The sequence below is a fragment of the Numenius arquata genome, chromosome 3 (assembly GCF_964106895.1).
Source record: "Numenius arquata chromosome 3, bNumArq3.hap1.1, whole genome shotgun sequence".
Classification (NCBI taxonomy): domain Eukaryota; kingdom Metazoa; phylum Chordata; class Aves; order Charadriiformes; family Scolopacidae; genus Numenius; species Numenius arquata.
The window spans coordinates 46,564,382-46,585,271 of NC_133578.1; the positions used below are offsets into that span (position 1 = coordinate 46,564,382).

Genomic DNA, 20,890 nt, shown 5'->3' on the forward strand with positions numbered 1-20,890 from the left:
CTGCCTCTAAGCAGACATGCAGCAGTTATCTGGATCTTGGCAAACTTTACAGAATTAACTGCTTCATCACCAAAAGCTAACTTGGGCCTTAGAAGATAGAAATGGACACGAGCAAGGAAACAAAACTGGAACCTGCCAACAGATTAATCTTGGCCAACTCAACTTCTCCTAAGGGAGAAATCTACCAAAATTTGGAGGTTTTGTTCATGCTTCTCTCCACTACATTTATTCCCTTCATGCTTCATATTCTGCCTCAAATATCCCTAGGATATTCACATGGATGAAAACTGGCACGACTCCTGATCTACAATTGATATTCTAAAAGCAAACAATAGTCATACAGCCAGTGGAGATTATAGGCCTGATGGTACATTGCAGTCTCTCTCATGAGCTCTCCTTGTCTAGTAACTGTCAAAATTCTTTTTCTGTCTTTCTTCCTCAGGAGCTGCTTCTCCCAAAGTACTAACGCTCCCCTTACCCCTACCCATCAGCTCCACAAATACTATTTTCTTTCTCAAGATCATTTTACTATGGACAGTTGCACTTCAAACATTAATCTTATATTTTGCTTCTACTTCTTGAAGGGATGCAGCCTGATAAACTGAGGTGGCTGCAGAAACAGGTCAGGTTAATTGATAGATTTTCCCTCCAGTTTTTACGTAAGCAAAAGAAAAATATATCAGATATTTTCCAGAAGAGCCATTAATAAGTCCTATTAACGTAATCACGATCATACATACTCCCTGTAAAATTAGAAGTTGAATATGACTTACTTATCTCTTAATATCACACCTTCTATACAGGCACCAAACAACACTATACAGGAGAGATCTATTACTGAGACTGAAGGAAGATTACAGTATAAGTAATCATATACACAATGAGAAAACACACGATTTTTCAGTTAGGGATGAAGTGAAAGCATCCATGACAATGAAGTGGGGAGATGGGGGGGGGGGGTGTTTATTGTTTTGTGGTTGGTTTTTTTAACTCTTCCCTGCTACAACTTTTCAGTTTATCTTCTCAACAACTGCATTCGATGCACAGTTGATCTGTGAAGTATTGGAAGTAGCCAGTTTATACATCATGCAACAGAACAGATATTTTCTAATACAAGCAAGCATTTATGTCTTCTAGGTGCTGAAGGACTAACAATTTCTGTTGCTGGTAGCTTGCTCTAACGTTTTCACTTGATATACTGAGTATAAGAACAAAGCAATCTGCCAACTCAAGCATGATGCTAAAAGCCTCAGCATCACTTAACTGAAACCATCAATTATATCTTGGAATTTGAAGCACAAATAGAATATAGAGAAATATTTATATATACAGATAAATTTTGATATTTATAAATACTATTTATAAATAACACTTATATTTTAGACAATTATAAAATATTTCTTTTCAGTTTGATTAATTTTATACTCAGGCAACTCTAATGACTTTTCAATGAAAAAAACTATACTGTCATACCTACAGAATGTGCACTATGAAAAAAGTCACAGCATAAAGGATACAAATAAAAGACGTAGTTGAAATAGCCAAAATTGTTCCAGTAGGAATAGATTTCTGAGCATCCTTAAGATCTCCAGACCTGTTTGAACCTGCCATAATGCCTTAAAGAGAGACCAATTATTATGTCATAAAAACAATTAATACTAGCTTCATGTAAAAATCTAACAGAATAGAAACATTTAACTTTAAGCCTGATTTAACACATCATTACCAATGCAGCAGGCTACAGAAATGTATTATAGTACTGCACAACTCCTCAATTTATACCTTAATTTTATTCAGAAATTTGTGTTACCACCCATTGTTGACTGAAAAATTCTGGAAAGCTCAGGAAAGATACACATAAAGTAACTGAAAAAGTTATTTTTCAAATACAATTTCATATAGGTTTTAAAATGTGGAAATATAGAGGAGCAGCAAAATGTTAGTGATGGATGTTATAAACTAATGGGAATTTAGCAATTTTAGCCAGTGTGACCAAACGCACCAACTTTCCACTAAACACACCATACATAAGATATTCAAGCAAATCAATAAGCTAAGTAATAAAAATATCTAAACAAAAAAGAAAGAAGCAGACAGAACTACAAGAAGAATGTTTAGGAAATCACATGTACACATCCCTGTTTGAATCTAACAAGAGAACAAAAATATTTTCTAGCACGTACTGTGATAGTGATAGAAGGCAAAAAAAAAAAATCATACAATAACTGACTAATTCTATCATCTTTTCTAGAATTGCCCTGACCACTATTGGAGGAAAAAAAAAAAATACGTGGAAGTTAATATAAAGACATTTCAGTGCAAAAACATTGTCAAACTCCATGCATTGAAACCCTAACCAGGGGCTCAGATATGATGAAATGTTAATAAAACAGCCTGAAGTAGAGACATGGGAACAGTGGAAGACAAGAACACAGAGACACCTTCATTGGGTAATTCTACTAGCAAACACCACTGCAACTTCATGTCAAAGTTTTGTTTTTTTACTTGATATTACAATTGCTTGAGCTAGGACTTTTGAGGAAAAATGTTTCTTGTTATTTCAGTTTAATGTGACCTGAGGAAAGTTATATACAACTAATGTAACCTTTAAGCTTGACAAAAACATCTCTATTAGAGATACAAAAAAAAATATTGGACATTTACACAAATCACAGGCAGTTCATGGCTTGAACACCTGAAATCATCATCTTAATTCTCAACTGTTCTCTCATACATTTGAGGATTAAAGTATTATACAGATACGTATCTTATTTTGAATAAGCATTTAGTAACACATGGAGCTTTTGTATTCCTTCCAGACATAGAAAATAGCACTTAAATTGATTCCTTGTTTAAGTCCTATAACCCCCTTAAATAATCAGCCACCAGCTATGTCTCCCTAGCACCAGAAATACCATGTATCATCAATAAGCATTCACACACACACAAAATTAATCTTTTTTCAGCCGTAAGTACACATCCTCACTCAATAAAAACAGTTGTACCTACCTGTCACAGACGGGAAATAAATCCCTACAAGCATTGTGAAGTAGGTCATGATGTCTGTAAAAACATAAGGGAGTCCACCCATTTTAATCTCTTCTGATCCAGCAACTGATGGCTGACCTTTTTTCTCAACTATTGATCCTTTTTCTGAATAAGTACTCCACAGATTATCTACAAGAAGGAAAAAAACAAAGGCCAGCGTCATCTCTGTTTCATGATATTAAGCAGTGAGCATCTTAAGAGTCAGCTGGCTTTTCTTACACAAAAAACATGGTATTTCCCAACATTTCCAACAACGCAGCAGCAATAATATTACTACCAATTGGAACAGGTGGACATTCACACTGTATGCCAGGAGAAATGCAGCAGAATATGGGATGTGTCATACAAGATTTTCTCTTCCATCCTCTTCCCACCTGGAGTACTGCATCCAGCTCTGGAGCCAGCCCCCAACATAAGAAGGACATGGATCTGTTGGACCGAGTCCAGAGGAGGCCCAAAAAAATGATCAGAGGGCTGGAGCACCTCTCCTATGAAGATAGGCTGAGAGAGTTGGGGATGTTCAGCCTGGAGAAGAGAAGGCTCTGGGGAGACCTTACAGCAGCCTTCCAGTACCTAAAGGGGGCCTGTAGTGATAGGATGAAAGGTAACAGTTTTAAACTGAAAGAGGGGAGATTTAGATTAGATATTAGGAAGAAATTCTTTCCTGTGAGGGTGGAGAGACACTGGAACAGGTTGCCCAGAGAAGCTGTGGATGCCCCATCCCTGGAGGGGTTCAAGGCCAGGCTGGATGGGGCTTTGAGCAACCTGGTCTGGTGGGAGGTGTCCCTGCCCAGGGCAGGGGGGTTGGAACTGGATGATCTTTAAGGTCCCTTCCAACTCAAACCATTCTGTGATTAAAAAAAGATTTAGTCATAGAATAAAGCTGTATTATATTTGTGGAATCTCCATTTACATTGCACAGACATATGGATGCGTTATCAGGATGTATTGTGAATAAATAACTATCTCCAGGTTCAGACAACTCTTAGCATATATTCATATTTCTCATTCTTAAATTTTGAGGAGCAGGTCAAAAAGAAATCCTGCTTAGCAGTAACTTGAGTTCTTTGAGGCCCGCTATACAGAGTAACCCTGTACAACAGTTCAGGACTCAACTGTTCATGGCGAAGGTATTCCATATGTTGACAAAAAGCAGACTAACCAGACTCCAAAAGAGAACCGATAAGCAAAAAACAAAAGCAAGCAAAATGTGGCTCAAATTCCCCAACAAATTAGGACGCTTGTTCTATGAAAATTGACAGGTCAAAGAACCAGTAGCTTTTGAGAGCTTACATTGGTGGAAACACTGGTGGTGCCCCTTGGCAAGATGGCAAGAACATTCAACACTGATTCTTATTTTAAAATGAGACAAGTTGTCTTATTACATGTGAGGAAACAAAGTAGATACTCTCCTGCTCTGTCAAAGAGCCAAAGGATTTTACACCAGGGAACTAGACAATTCCCATGGGCCATCAGGTTGATCGATCTGTTAACCAATCATCAGCCAGCCAGTACAACTTAATTCCCTTAAGTACAGTATTCTCTGTACACTCTGTACTTCTGCCTTCACAACAGCAAAAGGTTACCTTAAGCACAATAGGAGATTGACTCTGAATCTCCATAATCTCTCTCTGAATCTCGCCAAAGACAGGGTACTCATATCCAAATTTGTACCAGAAATCTTACAATCTGTAAGTGCATATAGAAGCATGCATGAGAAACATAAGAGACAGCAGAACAAAGATTAGAGGGACAGTAAGTATGAGTTGCTACAGAATGCTGTGTATTAGTTCATTTGAATGAAGAATACCAAACTGGCCTAGAGATAACACCAAAGCCACACAAAAAAAGCATAAAGGAAACAAGAGGGTTGTAAACTTCAGGAATTTTAGCAAAGATTTGAGGAGTAACATAAAGCAAGGCAAGATCTCCACATTCTTTTTATGCTCCATGGGGAGTGGATGCTAGAGTCCAAAAATCACTTTGCAATTGCCAATCAAAAGGACTAAATATTTAATGAGGACTCAATAGCCCGTGTCCTTTATTCAGTATGACACAGAAGTGACAGTGGCCTGAGCATTCCAATGCATACAGCTCTCACTGTGGAAGTGTGCATGCAGCACGAGTGGGTACAATCAGCTTAGAGATCTTGTAAAACAGAAATCTGTCACGCAGAGCTTTGTTACACTAACTTCCCATGCTCATTTTCCCAAAAGTGATAATCCAAGCAGACTTGAAAGTTAGGGTAGGGAAAAAGGGTCACTTTTCAGGAGTCCAGACATCTGTGAGGAGGCAGGTTTTCCTTTCAGGACCATTCATGAGTTGCTGAGGCTCCTCTAGCAACATTTGGGGACACATAAACAAGATCTGGTACAACTTATTTAGCCCAACAACGTGCTACCATGAAGCAGAATGATGTCGATGAAAGCTATTGCCAGAATTATTTCATTATTGTTAGGGCCACATTCACAAGCTATTTGTAAAATGATTTATTGTTGTTACACACTTTCCATGAATGTTGTCCTAAGAGATGCGTACTTACTGTATGTAAGTACCCAGTAAATGGTGTGAGGACTTAGCACACACTTCCTGAGACACCCAGGAATGATAACTGAGTATTCCCAGCCACAGCTCAAGAAACTTAGATGTGCAGAGTCTGCAGTTGCAAAGCCTTCACACAAAGCAGAACATACACCATCAGTGGAGGACAATCCTCCTTGAGAAATCTTTGCAAGTCAACTTCAAACTTACATTAGATATCAGAACATGTGACAGCAAGCGGGGCAGGTGACCCACTTTATTTAGTCTTAACATTACATGACACTAGGATAGTGACATGCACTTTTATACAGTAGTGCTAATTCAAAGAAATGTTAATCAGGGAACAGAACCAGAGCACACTTTTCCAAAAGCAGAAAATTTAGTACTCAGCCTGAAACCTCCAAGAATACTGAAAGACCCGAGGTGATAACTGTGAGTTTACCTGAAATCGTATTGCTATCCAAGCACTCAAACGTGACAAACATAAGGCCAACTTTTAAAGCGAGTTTCAGAGAGATCAGGAAACTAAAGGCCCACAAATAGCATCTGGACATCAACAGCTGATAGCAACATTAGCAACAGAGAGAGGTAGTAAACATGGGGGTGTTATCTTTTGAGTTCTGACAAAACCAGCACCTATCCACAGTTTCTTCTTGAGTTTCAAGGAACTGGGGAAGTCTCAGCATAGCTTTTGTAAACGAAAGTTGTCAGAAGTATTCAAGTTCCTTAAGGGGAATATAAACCAAGGTAATCCACTTAATTCAGTCCACCTGGATTTCTCATGTTTTTGAGAGATTCCTCACCTAAGGAATCTATAGTAGCCACGGGATAAGAGGAGAACTCACATGGAGAAGAAATGGTTCAAAGACAGAAAGCAACAGGTAAGAGTAAATGTAAATACAGTTTTATAATGCAGCAAAGCCACCTCTAAGTTCCACAAGAATCAATAGCAGGACGTAACCAGTTCTTTCCAGTACACTCAAACAGCCTGGAAAAAGCAGCTAGTAGCAAGATGAGAAAGCTTACTGGTACTACTCAGTTATCAAAGTTGTAGAAGCAAAAACTGTAAAGAACTAAAAAAAAAAAAAAAAAAGAAAAAAAAAGGTATCAGACTCTGTGACTGAACCAAATACAATCGATGAAATTCACTGTAGGTAAGCATCGAGCAATGAACACCAGAACGCGTATCCCTCACACTGAGCTTTCAGCAGACTCTCAATGGTTGTTGGAGATTTTAGCATTATGTGACAGTAGAATAGTGAAATGCACTTTTAGTACTAGTAGTGCTAGTTCAAAGAGACAACATACAGTTGTCTTCTGAGCTGGGGTAGGAAATGTAAAACTATTCAAGAAAAAAATGTAGATATATATGTGGTAAGATATAAAATGCATTGAACAAACCCTAAGTCACATTTCTTGTAACAATCATTCCAATCAAAGAAAATTTCATTTGTCATTGAGGAAATTGACTGATTTATTTTTTTTAAACATACAAATTTATTTTCAGAAAAGCCTATGCTTCATTTATATATTTTATATTTTAAACTGAATTACTATGGTAGTAGTGAGTGCCTAGTGTCCCTATGTAGAGTTGCATATTTATATAAATCAAACTTTATTTTAAGGTGAAGTGGGGGAGAGGTATCAGAACATCCATTTCATCCCTAGAAATATTCTTTGTTTGTATACAACACGATCCATTACATGCTCAACATGAATCTATGAGCCAGTGCAATTGGAATCCCAAGCTGCCACAACTGTGCAGGAATGTAAACTGAAGAAAACCTATACGCTTCATAGAACATCTGTCCAAATGCTAGCCTGGAAGCTAGAAAGACTGCTTTTCTCCAAACCCATCACTAATTTGCTGTATCATATTGGACAAGACATAGGACTTCATTTCTCAATGCACAACCTGTAAATTGGAAATAAGTTCTCCTTCTGGAGATTTTGAGAATGTATTAATGAAGAGCTTGTTTAATGAAGAGCTTGTTGAAATAAGTGTATTTGGCATACAAAAGAGCTAAACACTTTGCAAAACATTAGCTGTGATAAACGCTTTCCTCTTTTATTTTTTGTTAGAACAATGGCTTTTGAAAGAGTGCCTATAAAACTCTAACGACCCGCAAATTAAAGTATTTGATACTAAGCTTCTAAAAGCAGATGGAAACTTCATAGGAGAAAGCAATCTTTCACAAAAACATATTAGAGCTAAAGGAATAGTAACAGGCTAGACCATTACGTTACTGGATAGCTACGGACCAAATTAACAGTGTCCAAAAACTTTTAAATCACTGTGCTTTCCAACTTACCAGTTAGGACTCCACTCATTATTCCTGGAATCCCTTGAATTTCTGTTACATTATTGAGACTGAAGTAGTCATCACACGTAGCATTAGGCAAAGGACTATCACAGAATAGGCGCCACAAAGTTGTAGTCCTTGTTTCATTATTGCTTTCAGTAAATTTGGCACAGACATCAAAGCTGCGTTTTGACAATGTACGGTTTCCAAGGAGACAGATACTATGAACAAAAAGAATAAAAACAGAGATCCTCAGTATAGTGTTGTGTATTAAACTATTTTTTGTCCATTAGACTTCTTCAGAAACCCATTACTTACAGTACCTATCTTATGGCCTATACTACACCTACTAAAACAGTATAGAGTCTCTGCATACTTAACGATCATAAATAATCTTTAAAACACCAATCAAACGTTTCTACTTTAAGGTATTAATAGCTATTTTGCCTTCTGATTTATTCTTTGGAAAATACAGTCAACTGAAGCAGCTGGGCTGCTAACTAAAAGAGATCATGATTCATTCGGTCCTACATGACAGAACTGAAATTAAGTAATACTTAATGTAACAATGAGCCTGACCAAGAAAATACAAAAGTAAGGTTAAGGAAGTATTTATTTGCTAGAAAAGGGCATGACATATCTTAGATGGCCCTCAAAAATATTAAAATCCAAAAGGTAGGAAATAAGCCAGGAGGGTTAAACAGCAAAATTTAAAAACATTGATGGGAGTACAAATTAAAGAGTCACATAGCAGGAAGCAATTAAAACACTCAGAAACGAAAGAAAATTAGAGAACTCAGAACAGCCTGCAAAAAGAAGATTCCTAACAGAAAGGATACTAAGGATCTAGGAAAGTTTCTTCGCTGTGCTACACAAAAGATGTTGAGGAGATACCTACTCCAGGCTTGCTTAATAATGAAGTGATATATAGTATCTATGAAGACGAAAGGAGGAAGATGAAATAAAACATTCATGTTAGGCAGATAAGACAAAGAACACTTAATACACATCTAATACTTCTGAAGGAGCTCAGTGAAGAAGCTGATAACAAAAAGTAAGAACATACCACTTTGGCATTAGAATGAGTATACTAAGCCAAGTAGAATATTGACCTAGCACGATATCCCATTTCTGATAGCAATTAAGAATAGATGCCTCAAGAAGAGTACAGGACACCAGTACAGCTTCAGGGTATGGCATCACACGGAAGTCAAACAGATTTAACAGAAAGTTGCTGTGAAAAAGATCATCTTGCCACTTGCCTTGCTCATTTTTCTTTTTAATCGCTATTGATCTGGTGACCCTACAGCAGCAGGGTGAGTGGATTCAACTCATGGAAACTTCTTCCAGTTTGATTCAACTGGGAGATGATGAGGTAAGTATTTTACCATCTATACAATGGCCAAAGCTAACAGAGGTTACTGATGCCAACTTAACTAACCAGCTACGTGGAAGCTGGTTTTTGGGGGTTTTTTTTGTGACCAGCTTACCACCAGATCAGCTTTGCCATAATATAAAACCACACTTGAGGCAGATTGGCCAAAATGTGAACAACTACATTTATTGGAAGATAACCTTTCTCCCGCCCTGTCCCAAACAATAATATATCAAAGCAGTTTCTATAGACAAGGTTTCCAGAAACTTGCTAATAAGGTTCACCTATCCTACATATCCAGATAAACCCTTTTTTACCTATATAGGTAACTGAAAAATTTAAGTACTTCCCTGCTAGAAGTTACAGTTTCTTAGAAATTCAAGTTTTCTTCAGAAAAAATGTCAGTTTTGAACACACTAATTTTTTCAATAGAATACTTGATATCATTTTACAGTACTGTCCACAAATACTGCTTTAATGCTCCATTTGTAACACAACCATCAACACTTCAAAGTACTATAGAATCTGTAACAATCATGCAGCAAAGGATAACTTTGGTCCTGCCTAACAGATGGCACTTCATAGCAGAATAGCCTGCTAACTTTTGTTAACGTGTTAAACGGTATCATTTTGTTTTCTCTCCAAACAGAAAAAGATGCACAAAAACGCAACTCACAGATCAATAAATAGACCAAATAAATAGGACAAAAATAATTCTTAGTGAGCTAAGAAAGATAAGAGCTAAAGGTGCTGAGAAGCAATATGCAGTGTGTGACAAAAATAAAATTTATTAACAAGGAGGTAGAAAACCTTCACAAATACAATTTAATTTAACATGGAAATGTCTCCATTTTAAGTAGGGAGAAATGGAAGTTTCAAGATTCCTCATGACAAAGAAAGTTTGAAAGTATGTTTCTTTCATAACTATGGGTCACAGCTAGAATGTTTTCTTGAAGTTTTCACTTTATTCTATGGGGTTTTAGTTTAATTCTTTAGATAAAGCAGCTATATTTCCTGTCAGCAAAACCTTCCCGTTCTTTAGGTGCGGATGGATTAATAGTCAGTAACTGTTAAGTACCAAAGAACATTTTCCAGAGTATCATTTATCAGCAATGAAAGATTCAGATAGATAACTCAGAACAACATATGAGCATATAATTGCCTAAAACTCATAAAACAACATTAAAGCCAAAGTGCTTCTATTTTGAAGTTTAACTTAAAACATGAAATGGTTACAGTAGCTATTCCCTCCCCTAATTTTTTTTTTGTTTAAATTACCCATACTACTTAAGATATTGCACTTACGGAAAGTGAGGTGGGTCAAAAGCAGTCTTAATAACTCCAGCATATATGGCAATGATGGAAAGAATCACACAGGCAAGGAAGACCAACGCAAGTTTGTTGACATACTTTACTCCCACAAAAACCACTATGGCCATCAGAATGATAATGCATGTTCCATAAACTCTCATGTTGTTCAGCATAGCCTCTGTTTCTTCACCGACCTCTTCTGCTTTAAATATAGCAGCACTTGGAGAAATGTAGGTCTGCAAAAGATATGACAAACTATCATACATGTAATAACATTTTATTAAGAAATCATTTACTTGAACTTCAAAATCTAAAGTTCTATTACAGTATCAGTTTTATTCTTTCACAGACCAGTTCAACCAGATGACATAGACATTTAGAAAGCATAGAGGTAAACGGAAGGAGGAGGCAGGGATGAAGAGAAACAGGTTTTGAGAATAAAGCACTGCTTTTGATCCAGCTTCTCTCCCCTTTAAGAGTTTCTGCTCCTCAAAGTCATGTCACTACCAGACAGGAAAAAAACACTAAGGACCTGGGCAGCAGGGGCTACTGACAAAAAATAAAAGAAAAAAACCAAACCACAACAAAAAACTAGGTCAAAGACTCAGCTCAAGCCAGATATATCCTTAGACTCAATTGAAGCATTTGCTGATTAATAATTCTGTTGATTGAAACAAAATATGAACAGGCAAACAAAACCATAATAATAAACTAAAAATGTTTTCAGTACTATAGTCCCTGCTCTATATTCAATAAAATTCCAAGAAAGATACCTTAAACATTGTACCTTGAAAAATGTTTTATGGTGAATTTACCTTATTATTAATCTGAAGTTGCAACTGCACAATTACAGATTAGTGTGACAGAGCTTAGTCCTGGGGTAAAATAGATGTTTTAAACAACCGTAATTTCAAACAGTATTCTCTTACAGATCTCAATTTTATATAATTTTGTCCTGTGTTCTACCCTAAAAGAAGTTGGAAGCACAGTTATAGGACTTACACTGGTGCAAATGAAAAGACAAACTCTGACCTATAGTTGAGAGACATTTCTGTATTACACCACAAGGTAAAGATATCTTTACTCCTTCTTCTAACACCTTTACAAAAAAATCTCTGCTCAGCTTTTAGGAGAGTACTGGGGCTTGATGCAATTCTGCTCCTTTAACACAACTGCTAAACTGACTATCCTTCTAAAGGCAGGAAGAAGCTTTGAGCAGGAGGCTATCCTGGCGTGTTCAGAACCAAAATCCAATACTAGACATAGGCAATTCCTTGCTAATTTTTTTTAATTTAACTTAATTTAAATTAAATTAATTTTTAAATTAAAATTAAATCTAGTAAATTAATATTTACTAGAATGCAATAAGAGATGAAAATCATCACATCACCATGAAAGAAAACAAAAAAGCAAAATGAAAAACTCATTACAGACAGAGTATTTACATATCATTATTAAAAAAATCCTCTCCATTGTGATGTTGCAGAAGTATCAGTCTCAGTACAGAGGTACTCCAGAAGGTGTGCTTTTTTGCCCTGCTGTTAACAGCTTTTGCTGGGGAAAGCCACATGCAGATGACTGATTCCTGCCCCTCCAAATAATTCATGTCCCAGTGGAGGAAAAAAAAAAATAATATTAAAAAATCAGTACTTTTGCCTTGCAGCTATGACAGGGTTCTGTTCTAAGGTCTGCCAGATATGACATCCTGGGAGGTTAAATTGCATAGCTGAACTCCATACATGTTTATTAGCAATACACAAAACATTTATTAGCAATACACGCCTCTTAAGTAGGGAGAAGAGTGCACTAAATCCAACGCACAATGTCACATGGTGCTGGTGTTGTTAATATAGATCAGACCTCACAAGGTAGTCTTCACTCACTACTGCTATCTCTAATTTCAAATCCACACTTTTTTGAATTTATGACATGGGTCACAGCAAATAAGTAGTAGGAGGAATTCTGAACTACCTCCTGTGCATATCTGCACAGTCTCTGATCCGATGGTCAGTAACTGTCTGGCCCTTCCTGGATGAGGCAAAGCCACAGTAAACAGGCCATTGCCATAGAGGCAGTCTTCAACAGCATCTTTACAGGAATAAGACATTTCAAAGCTAGTAGTCTGAAAAGGAAGAATTGGGACAGGTTGTTAATTCCTGCCTCATGGAAGATATGCCCTTCATGTTCTCCATAACTTTTCACTGGGCAGCAGCTTTCCCCAGTGCACGTGGCAGTATCAAGAATTGTAGAAGGTGAAAAGTTTCTGTGAGTTATATCGGGAATGCTTGTCTGATGCCGAGTCCAAAGACTTTCATCTGGAAGGAATCCTCTTAAACCTCAAGGTTTATGCCTTGGTTTATGCCTATGGCTTAAAAGGACTTATGCCATACTTACCTAGAGTAAGCAGCTCTTCCAACAGAAATGTAGAGTCACTGCTTACTATAAAGTAAGATTTAAAATCTTTTAGTCATGATCTCAAAACTAGTACAGTAAAATGGAAAATTAATTCCAGTAGATACAAAGTAAGCGGAAGCTCCCCTGAAGAGCTCACTAAAGAATTCAGAGCTCAAAGCCTGGGAAAAATGAAACAAGATATATATTGGGAAGTTACAGCAAGAAGACAAAAAAAAAGAGATGCTGAAAAGACAAAGGATAGGTAATACCATGAAATCCACATCCTTGTTAAAACTTGAGTCACAAGGAAAGGAACCAAAACCTTCTTGTGTTACATGAAAGAAGGGGGGGGGGATGGGAAGAGTAAGACATCATTCAGACTTGAAGGGAAAAGCTAAAGCAAAAAAGATAGACTATAAAGATGGCATCTTTAGCTTCCAAGTCTAAGGTGACCTAAAGGAAGTACTATATGCATCTGCTCATTGGTGTTTGGAAAATAAAAGCAGCATAATATATGGGTCAAACTTTTTGTAAGTTTGCTGTGATGCACCATGAACATATGCAGACAAAGATTTAAAGAAGAAATTAATTCCTTCACGTTTGTAAATAAATTATTTTTAACCTAGAATAGCTAAGTGTCACTAAATCCAAACGACATTTCAGAGGCCCTGAAAATATGCAATGTCAACTATGATTTAATCTGCAACCTAATGTGACATTTCACTAGGGACTGTATTATTTCTTGTAGTATTTTTTTCATTTTTGATACAGAAGTTGTAGTTTTAAGTTGGTACAAAAATCATTGAATTAAATCTTAAGTCTACAAAGTCTACCTGTTGATATGATGGGTTTTTTCTGCATAATTTATTGAAATATTTCCTATTTATTTTTCATCTCCTGTTTATGTCTCCAGTTTGGTCCTATAGCTTTAGTTTTGGAATTTTAGATATGCCTTACTAAAATAAATACAGCTTTACTTGCAACTCTGTAGGTGTACAGTAGCACAGGCACAATTTATGAGACATCTGGTATTCAGAACATGTTATAAACCAGTGACAACAGATATATCTAGTATGAATTAATAAGTGTCAGTTACCTAATTCTGTTTGGTTACTACTTTAACCAGGACAACATTAAACAGACTTTAATTTATTTTTGCATTGCTGATCAGAATTTTTTGAATTTTTTCAAATAGTCACAAGTAGAGTAAGAATAAGTAGTGACATACTGGAAATATAGTATCAAAATATTAAAAGTCACCAAACTAGAATGAATTTTAGGCCAAGTGCTTTCCTCAGCAATCTCCCAAACCAGCCCAAATACATTTAATCTTAAGTACTTTTATTGGTACTTACCAATAAAATTTCAATGGTGCCAAGAATGTACATAGCTCCTGCAAAAGTTGTACCCAAGTAGAAACAAAGTCCCACTGCTCCACCAAACTCTGGCCCTAAAGATCTTGAAATCATGTAGTAAGAGCCTCCAGCTGTGAATTTAACAAAAATTAGTAGAGAACCATTCAATCAACATAATCAAGATAACTACTGCATGCATTCTCATTGAAATGTTCATACCAAAACTGTATTCAGTGTCTATACCACCTAGGCAGTTCAAATGTACATTTCATAGTGAATATCTTCATGTCCATTTTTCTGAGGAACAGAAAATAAACACCAAGGAAAAAGAGGAAAAAATCCACAAGCTAAACAATCTAAAAGTAAATTAAGAAGAGGATATACAGGTATAACTAGATGTGAATCAATCTTTAGTTTCTAACCTCAAACTGTTCACAAACAAACTTCCAGAATAATGTCTTTATGAGATACAGACAAAATAGAATTTGTCTCACTAACATACTAATAGTAATGCCCCAGAACGTAACACCCTCCTCCTCCTCCTCCCCCTTATTTCCACTGTACCATTTCCCTTTCAATAAGGTTCTAAGTTTCAATCTCTTTATCTCAACTTCCCCCTAATCCCCCACCAAAAGGCATGCTCCTTTCCAGTTCCCTCTCAATCTTCTCTTAAATTCATGATGCTTTTCCCACTCATGACAACTGAGGAAGAAAGAGGAGACAGAGAAAGGAAGTGCTTTACTTTAAATAAACATACACCAACCTTGTATAAAATTACTCTGCAAATAAGAAACTGCTTTTCAATATGAACAAATGAGAAACTAACCACAAAGTTCATGATGCATCACCAATCCTTTAACTAAACATAATGCTGCTGCATATAACAGCAAGAAACATGATCCTGCTGCTCGGGTCTCTTTCAATCCTAGATTCCTGTCTGTGCTTCCTGCCTTCTCCGTATGTTCCAGCATAAGCAGTATTTCTCTAAGAAACTGGCACCAACAAAAAAAAGTGAAAATGAAGACCTGTCTAGTGTAAGACCCACCAACTCCAAAGATTTCTGTTACACTCAGATGTTAAGCAAAACCTTTTCAATGAACTTGAAAAATATGAGAGGGAAAAGAGCAGAACGTTTTAGTTATCTGAACACCAATTAGAATAACTACGTTTCATTATAAAATATAAGTATTTGAAACAACTTTCTGTTGTATTTATATTTCATATATGGTACTGTATCCATGAAATGTGATTATTCTACACTCCGCACAAGTCGTAGTGTTTACTTTTGCCCAACGACTTATGCATCAGTTCTGGAAACCCTTATTAAGCTAGAGAAGCTATGCAAGTGAAGAATTCTAACTTAATTAGGTGAGCTCTTCAGATTTCACAACAACATCTAAACACTGGTATTATCAATTAATGTTTTGAGAAACTGAAAGGGATAAGAGCTTCAAAGGCTAACTGATTTTGTGTAAAAAAAAATAAAAATCAGGTTCATAATTAAAGAGGTACAAGTTCATCTGTTTATCCTGAAAATTTAAGGAGATGATCATAACCTAGAGCACTTATCTAGAAAGAGATTTCTGCCAGCAGACTGGGTGCTATTCTTGCACAAAACAACATGACTAGCTCTAGTGTTTAGAAATGGAGTCCAGGCAAATTCAGCCAAAAAAAAAAAAAAAAAAAGAGCAGCCTTGTTTGTAAGTTTATAAAGAAACCTGCTTCTCCTGAAGACAAGTCTCTATTAGTTCAAATTATAACATCTGATCATTCATTCAAACAGAATCAAATGATTGATGACAAAAGTGTGCTACAGTTCATAATTCCTAGAAGGTCCAGTAAAGAGATTGCATTTCACCTTAAGTCATTTGCAAATCAGATAAAAGGAAATATGCACTTGACACAAAAACATGACTTCTGATACTTCAAGCTAGAGTGATGTCTTATCCCAACTTTAAACTTCCATCATTTGACTATTCACTATTTAAGAGAAAATTATTCATTACCTGGAACTACACCATTTGTTGCTATTGCACTCATTGAAATTGCAGTTAGCATAGTCTGTGGAAAGATGAAATAGAGGAAATTTCAAATACTGAAACTTTTTTTGAAAGATAGGGCAAGAAAAAGTGATTACATGAAACTAGGAATTTATTTTTTTTTAAATTAAGATGTTACAACAACCAAAAATTATCATGTCTTTGCTTAGGGATATTCATGTAAATTAAATACTACATTTTTCAGCAGAAGATTCAGTTAATTTAGATGTTCGAGACAGTCTTTAAAAAGAACTGGAAGAGTACAGACCACTGAATACACTTAAAATAAGAAGTTCATTCTTCCAATTAAATAGCAGGTGACAAACTGATCAAGTGTCATTGTTATGACAATATCATCTAATAGTAGTCTTACATTTCAAAATATTAATTTACGGACATAGTGCTGTGGATTGATTTGTAGTTTATCTCAGTTTGTTTTAAGTTGTGAAAAGCAGAACAGTTCAAATTCATTATAAATCATGAAATATTTGCTAAAAGCTGATTTTATAAAATCAATACAATACTTTATACAAAAGCTTACTGCGATCAGCTCAAAGAAACTCCATAGAGGCTAGAATGACACATGACACTCAGTGCATATATATATATATATTCCACGTCTCTCAATTGCACTAATGCTTAGCCATTAGGGAGAACTATTTCTCTGCTGATCATATATTAGAAGGCAGCAGTACTCTTGTAACAGACAGCTTGGCCAACAAAAGAAAAAGTTCAACTTACACAAGCACAACACATGAACACAATGATGAAAGACTCGAGAACTCCAGCTGTTCCCACAATCCATGTTAAACGTAGGAAAAGGATGACTCCCAAGATGTTTTGCAAGCAGGGCAGGTACACACCAATAAAAGTGCCCATACGTGGAACCTGGAAACAAAAACAGAACATTAATTCATTTGCACTAAACAATTTAAGTCCATAAGCACTCTCTTCCACAAACACATCACAAATGCCTCGTGAACAAATGCCAAGTGAAATTGAAGGATAGCTTCAGAGTGTCCAGCTTCACAAACATTTGTAGGCTATTTATGCAGAAAGGTCCCTGAAAAGACAGAAAGCTATTTGTCATAGCAAACCTTCTTGCTCCATAGGAATTAGGATGAAACCTTGATAGAGTAGGAAGCCCCTTTATCTGTTGATTGCAAAGCTTTACAAACTTTCTTCCGAAATACCAGTTATAGACTACCGTGGAAGAGAAGTAACTGCCATAATCAAAATACGAAATATATTCTGCAAAAAGTTGACCACTAGTTGCCCTGCAGCTGGCCCACAAAATGATATTCAACAATAAGTGTTTTCAGTTTTTTAAAAAAAAAAAAAAAAACAAACAGACAAGATATTATGAAAAGGCCAGAAAAAATGCAGAGCCAACTACAAATTATTTTTGCAAAAGTTGTAAAACCTGCCACAACTTAGTATACTTGTTTATGATTTTTATTTGCTGGTGATCATCATCAGGACACACAAAAGCATTCAGGCTTCATCATTTAAGTTCCAGGCTTCTACACTTATGAAGAAATGAGGCCTTGAAATACTCAACTGAGAAGCAATAGAAGAATAGAATACAGAAGCTCTTCTTAAATCACAATTCAAGCTGTGAAAAAAGGTTATCAATTTAAATAAATAAGCAAGCTTTGTAAATTAAAAAAATTAGTAAGGAAACACCAAGTTCCCAAGTACTTATAAGGAAACATGGAATGCCATTTAGACTATAATCTTATTTTTAGCTTCTTGGGCAATATTCATGTGCAGCATCAATGATACTGTCTCAATTGCACTACAAAAACGGTACTCTGCCCAGCTACTGCTTAACCATTACTTAATTTCAGACATGAGGCTGAAAAAAGACACAGGCATGTTTTCAGGCCACCAGATGGTGCTCAAAGGAGATGAAATGCAAGTGAGGATGCAGCATTCGTTTGGCTAGTCGGTTCCAGAGGGACCACCACTGTGCTGCATTAACAAAAACCTCTGCACAACAGCTGAATGGAGGACAGGGATCACACTAACGAAAGTGTGAGTTAATCAGTGTTCTTTTTCACTTATCTCAAGCTGTATCTTCAGATGAGAAAAAACAAATAGAAAAACAAAACAAAAAAAAAAGAACAAGCACAATAAGACAAAAAGAAACACCACATACAAACAAGTGCAGGGTAAGCAAAAAGCTAAAACAAACAGCTGGACTTTATTCCTCACCCTTGTCCATTGTCCTGGTACCAACTTCCTGCAGTAACGCGAACAGTTCTACTGCAAATATTCAGTTACCATACCATAAGTCTCTCTTCCAGTCAAACGAGCTCCAGTCGTAACCTTACTTTCAAGCACCTTTTCATATCTGTCTCTTTTGCTATATGTTTATTTCCTTTCATTCACTCTTATGTGCTTCTCCTTTCTCCATAGCTCAGCATACAAACTCAGTAACAGCACCCCTTCTCCTATACACAAAGATAAGTGACTCCTAGTACTCTCGTTTTCCCAGTATCCACTGTAAATTTCTTAGTTTCAGACACCACGCTCAACCAGTTCCAGCTCATCATCCCTCCTTGCCTGGGAGCTTTTCTACTCTGTCAGGTCACATGTTTTTGATCCAAGCTTCTTCCTTACGAAACAGCTCCCTGCTCACAGAGGGATCAATCCAACACCTCGTTGCAGACTGACTGTTGCATACGTTCCATTTCTACAGAGGCCTGGATAGGCACTTCAGCTATCCAGTAGATAACCCTTGAAGAATTCAGTTGCTGTCACCTAGCAAGTGTGTTTTGGGATGTGCCAAAAAGACCCTTTGACTTTCCTTCCTTCTCTCCCACCCCCCATGAAATATCATATTTTTGAGGTATGCAACAAAATGTTTTACTGGAATGTGTCCATTAGGTTTTAAAAATACTTACTCCGACACACAGACACAAGAGAGCTATTCAGAAAAGCTGCTACCATGTTAACAGAAGCAAATATCCTTATGGATTTAGGAGTGATCCGTTTCATCTCAAGTTTTCCTTAAATTTCAACTTTAGGTAAAAATCCAGCCAATTAAAATGCATTAATAAACCAGACAAAAAAAAAAGTCATACTGTATCCTCACTAGAGGTAGACAAAAAGTACTGACACTCATACAAGGACTGAAGGAAGAAGAAAAGAAACGAAAAGGAAACTGGGTGCACTGTGTGTTTCAGGTCCTGGCTTTGCATGCCTTTTATCTAGGGCTTTCACAGCAAGGTCTCACTAAGACATGCTAACGAGAACACTGAACCAACACAAGCCCTACTATAAGCACTTCATTTTTAAATTAAATATTACAAGTCTCACTCCTCTTTTTGGGCATCCACATATTTTCTTTTTAGGTTGAAAAAATGTTCCTCTTTGTGGCTAGATTTGTCTCAATGACTTATTAGAAGTTTAAATACCTTGACTTCCTTTCGCTTGCTGTCTTCATCTGCTTCATGTTCCACCACACCTTGAGTCAGATTAGTGTAGTTTGCTAGTTTATTAAGAAGAGATGACACCATAGGATTACTATCCATTTCTTCCTGTTGGGATTTTAAGAATACTGCATTTATTAAATAATTTTCTTCAAAAGTCATGATTTTATGATACTTCTTCAGACACATACTCAACAGGGTATTCAATTCACCATTTGATTCACCCAATTCACCTAAATCCAAAAATTAACATGACAAAACCAGTCAGCTTTCAACAAACAATAGTTCCACATCTTTCTAGAAGTTTAACACTATGAGGCTATCTTGCAATATTTCTTTCACTTTTTTACACTGCCTTACAATATGCAGCTTGTAGAGCTGCAATAGAAAGGGAAATCTAGAGAAGGGACATTGTTAATTATAAAAATCTATTCCTATCACAATAGGGTTTTTAGGGATTGTACTGGCAGGATCGAATCATTAGGGTGTTTTTCTAACATCTTGCTTATGTCTAGAGTGGTCTCAAATAATTCTCTCAAGCTTCAAAATATTTAAGGATCACTCTCAAGCCTACTGTTGCAGGCTGACATATTTTATCTTAAACCATGGATACTACTTCCAAAGTATTAATTTGTTGAAAACACAGGCACATACACATATAATTTGTAATATTACTTGACACAGAAGTCAGCTCATCCTCCTTTAGCCAAATATCCTCTACAACACAAAAACATGCTAACAATAAAATCCAGGAGAAGCATATATAATAAAAGTATTTGAGAAAAGCAGAACCAGAGAATTCAATCAAGTATGCAACATCAAATATTGGAAGGAAGACAAGATATCAGGATTGCAAACAGAGACAAGAACTAAGGCATCTCTGCCTGAGGCATTAGGTCATGATAATCATGGTTATAATAGCCAAACTTCTTTGTAACAGTTTATACAAAAACTCAAACACAAGTCAGCTGAAAACATGAGAAGAATTAGATTGTAGGAAACATACTATGAAACATATATACTACCAAAAAGATTCACCACTGCAACAGCAATGGTGATGAAGTCATTAGAAGGCTTTCAGGGCAAC

The 20,890-nt window shown here is 36.3% G+C and overlaps 1 protein-coding gene across 3 annotated transcripts in view; it reads right to left on the reverse strand.

The window, feature by feature from the left end:
• LOC141463548 (solute carrier family 12 member 7-like) overlaps positions 1-20,890 on the reverse strand; it is a 66,555-nt gene that overhangs the window by 27,838 nt on the left and 17,827 nt on the right. For all 3 annotated transcript variants that reach the window (XM_074146026.1, XM_074146025.1, XM_074146024.1), the window contains exons 3-11: positions 19,789-19,911; positions 17,108-17,254; positions 16,334-16,388; positions 14,328-14,458; positions 10,573-10,814; positions 7,902-8,113; positions 3,010-3,177; positions 1,518-1,616; positions 774-831 (exon numbers count right to left, since the gene is read on the reverse strand). In XM_074146026.1, coding sequence (XP_074002127.1) covers positions 774-831; positions 1,518-1,616; positions 3,010-3,177; positions 7,902-8,113; positions 10,573-10,814; positions 14,328-14,458; positions 16,334-16,388; positions 17,108-17,254; positions 19,789-19,911 — 1,235 coding nt within the window. The remainder of the gene's footprint in view (positions 1-773; positions 832-1,517; positions 1,617-3,009; positions 3,178-7,901; positions 8,114-10,572; positions 10,815-14,327; positions 14,459-16,333; positions 16,389-17,107; positions 17,255-19,788; positions 19,912-20,890) is intronic.